The following is a 7,144-nucleotide window of genomic DNA, read 5'->3' as shown; positions in this document are numbered from 1 at the left end:
TTTTACAGTGCCAAGAAATACTCATAATTATAACCTCTTGGCATTAAATCAAATACGGCTTCCATTTCTATAATATGTATTTATTAATCGAAATATTTTCTGGTAACAGACTACTCTGTAACGATATGTATTTAGATGTATTTAAACTTTAATGTGCTTCTTTGCCTTTATAATGTATGTCTTAATGTAACTTAATATATTTTTAATAGTTAACTGAAGAGTATATATGTAGGTTATACTAAAACCTATATCCAATCTAGTTTTACCGCAAAATAATGGAGCAAATGAAATAAGCTGTGCTTATCAAAAGCAAGAACAAAACCTGCAATAATGAAATTCGGTCTAAAAATCGATCTAAGTTGAGAATGTGTCCACCTGAAGCTGACAGTCGCCCATATTTTTAGTGGTTGCCAATGCTTACATACAAAGGTACGATTCCTTGTCTACATGTACTGATCCTTAAAGTCACATCCTGATTAATTTCAATAGTTCCTTATTAGTGTATGTACTCTAATAAGTATTTAATTATGTTATGCTCTCATACAATAAATAAAAAAAGAATATATCTATACTTTTATAAATTAAATATTTTTCTTAATTATAACAAGTTTCTTACACTTGAGAAGTATTCAGAAGAAATAATAAGTAATAAAGATAACATAACAGTCTAGCATAACAAATTTAACAGTAATGGTTTAACATAAATGCGGAGGGTCGATTGCTGTTATGATCAGTAACAGTGTAAAATCTATTAAGAACGACTGAACAATAATGTTTGACTTATTATGGAAATATTATCGTTTTTAACTTTATTCTATATTAAATATATGAACATATTTAGAAAAACTTTAGTAGAGCAGACTCTGGCACTTTCGAGAATTATATACAACTTTTTCATATTCTTAAAATTAATTATTTCATATTAAAGTTAAAAATGTACAACTTTTGTAGCGAACATCTTTAAATATAATAAACGTAATAATCGGTAAAGTGTTCAAAACACACGTAACAGCATCTAATTTAGTGAGATCAGTTAATTTTACTTCCCAATACACAATTTCAGTACACACTTGAAAATACTTATTCGATGCAAGTCAGGAAATCCCATTTTAGTTGCATGCCGAAATTATCTTCCTGCTGTGTCTTCGCTGCATTTCTTTTGACTGCATCCATAAAAAACTGTAGCGTGTGTCAAATTATTTACATTTTACTGCGCACCCGCGGTTAAAGCTGTAGCAAATTGCTTTTCAGCGTCTGCAGTGCGCGCTGTGTGACGTTGGGTGCAACAGTCTAACAGTCCAACAGTCTGTCGATGTTCTTACATTGATCTGTTAATAGAAGCATGTGCGGTGTTTACCTAGTAACATTTATGTAAACAATATTAAATCTGTTTTCGTCTTCTTAGAGACGGAAACTTCTCTGTTTAGAAGTTTCGATTTACGCTGATTCGTAAAACTTAAGAAAGAACATTTTTGTTTCTAATTTTTTATTATTTATGTCTTGCAGTTCTTGAATAAATAAACAAGATTAAAACCTTCATTGATGTGTTATTTATTTAATTGGCTTGGATATACAATCGACTTGTATACTCAATATGCAGTAGTCTACTCTATAAAATTCTAATAAATGCTATAATATAGGACCTTCAAAAAAGTAAAAAATAATACTTTTTTATCTTAGAAGCTTATTAGTCATTTCATAGATAAGTAACACATAAATAGATGGTTTAAATATATTTTTAACGTCCGTTTTTACGAAAGAAAGTAAATTCTTTATATAAAGTATTGCTGGGTAATATTTTCAAATATTACCAAGTATCCATCAATCAGTGGGTCTTGAATTAATGTTGTTTAATTATTCATAATAATTTTTTTTTTCTAATTTTTTTAAACTGCAAGTACCAATCATTTTTCATAGAAATTTTCATAAAGAAAATCGTTTGCAATGACAGGAATAATGGTAACACTTAGTACTAATATCTGGATCTGTAAGGTGGATGCATAACTTCCCTTCAAAGCTTCTGAAGCTTATTGCGATTCGTTTTTTGTTTTCTATGTTTAGCAGCGATTCGCAAGCTGGAAATTCGGTCTATGAGGTGTTTTTGCGTAGAATGTGTGCACCATGCATCGAGTTCTTTTAAATCCAGCAACCTGTATTCAATGCGTTCCAACCGGCTTTTTATGCAGCCGCAGGCTGCGTTTAAAAAAAAATGCCTTTAAAAAAACTAAAATATAAGTGTATTTCTATCCGCTAGTCGTCCATTTTTTCGACGCGACTCAAAGAAAACTGAGTTACCCAATACATGATAATTTACAGAAAGCATGCATAGAATTTTTAAAGTATTATAACACTAACTTTATTTATTAAGTGGTACTCTGATGTCATTGACATATGGTACACTTGACAATTTTTGTCAGGTGTACCATAGTTCATGGATATAAAATAGATTTGGACTTGATTAAAATCGTGCAATGGAGTACATTCTCAATCATATGGTATTACATATTGTATACATATTTTATACTAAACTTAATACATTTTTTTCATTGGGGTACGAAGGGTATTGAAATCAACAAATTCAGACGAATTGCAATAAACATTGCAGTCTCTAAAATAACAAACAATAAAATTGGTTGGACAGACAGAAGCTCTCTGATTGTAGTCAAATAAAAAAAATTAACTTCTATATTGAATTACAAACAGCTGCGTTGATGTATCTATAGTGAGTTTGTGTAGATACGTCGATATTTAGCTAAGTATATGCCTACATATAGAGAAGTACGCCAATAAATAAAAATATATGTATATGTAGAGCATTACTGACAGAAATTGTTGAAGAAAATTACATGTTTTCAGTGATTGTATGTACTTGCATTTTTTTAGTGGATGAAAAATAAATTTTGGACTTACATATATTTTCACAACATCAATACATCCATACATACAAACTACAAAAAATTATTACAGGTTTTTTTTAATCGATTATCATTTATTACACCATTTGTTAGACCTATATTTTGTAGAATATAGAGGTCTTAAAAGTTGTTTCCATAGCAGATAGACGTCATAGTAGAGATTCTTATCTCTTTCAAAAATGTCTACATTTTGGTTTAACTCTTTAGATCGCCCACATTTTTAATAAAAAATCTACTTTTGTCACGCATAACTAGGTATCTTTTGTTTCCTGCTACTGACACCAAATCAGTCATTTGTGACCATATTTCCTCAATAATATATATATTCCATTTTAACTTTATTTATTTTCTTTACTTTAAAACAAACTACCAAATTACTGGTTTTATATTAAAGATCCACACCAGCCAAAATAATTTCTCACCCCAGCAAAAGGAACGTCAATTAAATTATTTTTGCTAAGCAGGGAAGACTTCCCTTCTTTCATTTTAATACTCTTATGAATAAAAAAAGTTATTGCATTAAACTAGTACTAAATGTAGCATTTTATTGATTCACTTAAATAATTAATTAAGTACATTAAAGATATACTTAAAGATACTACTAATTATTGAAGAAAAGTTCTCACGGCTCATTAGACATCATGAAGTGTTTTTTGTTTTGTAGCGTAAACCTCGATTAGTTTAGTCTCCAAAGGCTTATGATAGCAATTTGGGATGACACCAAGATTATGTCTGAGAGGAACACATTTAATTTACGCATCTGGATGGTATTCATTTCCACAAACAATCTATAAAATGAAAAATATATTATATGAAAAAAATGATTATATGATATGATTTACTTTACTGACTTGTGTTCGAATTTGGAACATGGTTCCGAAATAATCGTTTTCAAGAATAGAGCAGTAGCAAGCGTAAATAGCTAGAGAAGATTAACAACATTATTTAAATATAAGTTTATTTATATATGTTATATATGCAATTAAAATTCCTTACCAATGTGTATACATAATGTATTCTGTCTGTTTGGAATAGCATAAACATACACTTCATAAGATAAAAAATCGACGTGATGGCTGCGACTTGTAGATCCTTTAAGAAGAGACTTGTGATGATCAAAATCATGCAGAACTAAATAATCAAAGAAAATTAATTAAATAATTTTCTCAGAATTAATTAGAAATTAATTTCACAATTAAATTTACTTTGGTACTTAAATCCATTTTTATCAAAATTTAAATAGAGAATTCAGAGTCGAAGACTTAATCTCACACCAACTGCGTCTGAGAATGAACTGAATCGTACAAATTATTATTGCAAAGCAGCGAACTGAACAATGGACTTGAGTTTGAAGTATCGCGAATTGTGTAAACAAATTTCAGCTGGGACGTTAGCAACTTTTTGTCATAATTTTAGTAGTTTAAACGGTAGATTAAGTTCACTTTGGGCACACTTATTGCGAAGAAGTGCTCAACCGCTTAAATACTGCAAACTCCAAGTTTTTTTAAAGATGTTTAGTTTTTTTCAATTGCATTAATCTCTATTGATCTTTATTAGAGTTTATCTCAATTGAACAAACTCTTATCCACTAAATCTTTTGTCAGAAACCACTCCTTAGCACAATAATTACTTTGAAGTAGATGTGAAAAATTTATGCAATTGAGTTACTTTTTCCTTACTTCATGAAAGCTATCTACAAAAAAAAAATGATTTTAGAATAATTAAGAAGTGTCAAAAAATTCATTGTTTGACATAAAATCGAAAGAATAAATGATTGCTATATCTGTTTGAAATTAGATGGTATATTAGAGCACATCAAAGTGTAATCCGATCATTTTAATATTACTTCATTAAATTTTCATGCCATTTTTTTAAACTTAAAATTTTTCTGGAAAAAATATCTTAAGAAAATATTATATCTTATCCCACATAAATTGTGCAGATATATATTAAGGAAGGATTTACTACTTTTCACTTACTACTATTTTTGTATTGTTATATGAAGAAAAGTAGTATGTGTTAAAGAATTTAACTGAGGATTTGTAATTGGCTGAGGATATGTAATTTAACATATCGTGTGATTTGAACTATTAAATAGCCTCTATAATGATAAATCAACAAATGGGTTGAGTTATATCTGTATTTGTCTCTTGTTTCATTTGGGTTTCTTAAGTAATTTAACAATATCTAAACCTTGTCTTGTTATTGAAATGAAAAAATCGTTTAAATTTGTATTTTTGACTTTTAGGGTTGCAACTAAAATTTAAAAAATATTAAAAATTACTTATTTTTGAACGTCACGTAAGGGCCATATCATATAGAGTGTCATGGACTAGTCAAAATTGTCTCTTTTGGGCTTTGAAAGAAATGCATGTTATGCAGAGTTTCACAGAAATTGTAATAAATTATTACTAAAAGACACAAATGTTGACATGTATTACTGAACAAGACTATCTTGCCTAAGTGATGAGGTATGCATAATCTCGGCTCTCATCAACAAAATTTTGAACCGACATATTGTTTTTTCCTCTCACTCTCAATTTTATAGTTTGCAATCAAAACAAAAACAATTTTGCTTATAACAAGCCCATGATACTCTACATAACATGGTCCCAAGGCATATTTTGGCACTTTTACTGTCAAAATATGCTGGGACGTTGATTTAATAGAAAGCTTTCTCTCTTATTCGGAATAAAAGATGTTTTGATATTTTAATATTTTATCATGTCTACCATGATAAATACTTAGAGTTCTACGTATATAGTGCTATGTTTAGACTATTTTACTTAACTCAAAAAATATGCAGCAATATGTGCCAATTTTCATACGAACTCCATACAAAAACCATACCAAAAATATGCTAAAAAGGTCTAATAAGTATTAATGTAAACATGGTAAAAGATAAATTTGACATAATGTTATGAATAATATAACGTTTTGTGATAACTGAAATGGAAACATTTTAACATTGGATGAAAATCATAATATCTAACAGAGGATATACTTTGAAGGCAAGTATAAAATCGACAGGGGCAGCGAGTTAATAATTGAGTGTATTATACTCCTGGTATTATATGCAAAATTCCGTCGAATTGTCGCTAAAATAAGTGTATTTTATTTGTATCATTAACATTCTTTTTGGAGACGCTATAAAGTCATATGCTTTGGGGGCCAGTTATACTCGTAATGCTATTGGAAACCAATACTTAATCATTAAAGTTCTTCTGGAACTAAATTATTTTAACTGCATAAATTAACGAAAACTAAGGTATATATGTAAGGGATATATACTAAGGTATATACTAAGCTATATTATATAGGTATACCTTAGTACATACAATAAATAAGATGATACTGAATAGGTAAGTTGAATTTATACTTATGGAAGAGAGATAGAGAATGTGAAAATCTCAACGCTTTGTTACTAAATATACTTAGTTCAGCATTACTCAAAACATAAATAAGTTGAATATAGTTCATAATAACCAATATATATTCTAATAAAGTAGTCATGATTTTTGAATTTTTTATCTGGTACCGTAACTGGTTACCATCAAGATTTTTCCAGAATCAATTTATAATGCTTTGTATTCTCTAAATATTTAATTGGGTATATGTGTATATTAATTAACTATGAAGTTTAATGTTTTGTCCTATGAAACGCTGACTTTATTCAACAATCACATAATTTTTTTACGGCGAATTTTACTGTTAAATTGACCTCACAATTCGCCGCATACAATGGCATACTAAAGAAACCGATAGAAACAATTAAATTTTTTGGAGCACGAATAAAAGATTGAAAAAAAAATTAATTCATTTAATAAGAATTAATAGAAAAGATTTTAAGCTAAAAACCAATTATGTATACGAGGATCGTTTGATAAGTTCACATTTTTATCAGTTTTAAAATTAGTCTTTTATGTAAACCTTTTATAATTTCACACTTTTATGTCTATGGTAGTACAATTTTTTCATGCTTCCCCGATATATAGCCACAATACATCTGTTAAGCATAATATAGACGATGCTATATGTATGCAAATCAAGTACGCCGTGCTACCAAATCGTACTGTATAAATTGAAGTATGCATACTAAATATTTGTCTGCAGACATATATACGGTAAAATTAGACCTTGTTTGAAAGTGTATAACAAATTGCATACTTGGTCTACATACTTGGTCTACATACTTGGTGTGCATACATGTAGCATCGTCTATATCATGC

The 7,144-nt window shown here is 28.9% G+C and overlaps 1 protein-coding gene across 2 annotated transcripts; it reads right to left on the bottom strand.

Annotated features, from left to right (window-relative positions):
* Positions 1-3,429: 3,429 nt before the first annotated feature.
* Positions 3,430-4,594, bottom strand: LOC119683409. 2 transcript variants are annotated; one of them, XM_038097072.1, is made up of 4 exons: positions 4,121-4,594; positions 3,912-4,046; positions 3,758-3,837; positions 3,430-3,703 (listed from the first exon to the last, which is right to left on the bottom strand). In XM_038097072.1, the coding sequence occupies exons 1-4, from the start codon at positions 4,136-4,138 to the stop codon at positions 3,592-3,594; spliced, it is 345 nt and encodes a 114-aa protein (XP_037953000.1). In that variant the 5' UTR covers positions 4,139-4,594; the 3' UTR covers positions 3,430-3,591. The 2 variants fall into 2 exon arrangements, with proteins under 2 accessions (XP_037953000.1, XP_037953001.1); XM_038097073.1 differs by having other exon boundaries at positions 3,767-3,837.
* Between the last annotated feature and the right edge of the window lie 2,550 nt (positions 4,595-7,144).

The sequence above is a fragment of the Teleopsis dalmanni genome, chromosome 2, assembly GCF_002237135.1.
Source record: "Teleopsis dalmanni isolate 2A chromosome 2, ASM223713v2, whole genome shotgun sequence".
NCBI classification, from domain to species: domain Eukaryota; kingdom Metazoa; phylum Arthropoda; class Insecta; order Diptera; family Diopsidae; genus Teleopsis; species Teleopsis dalmanni.
This window is presented reverse-complemented; position numbering and strand designations above follow the sequence as displayed.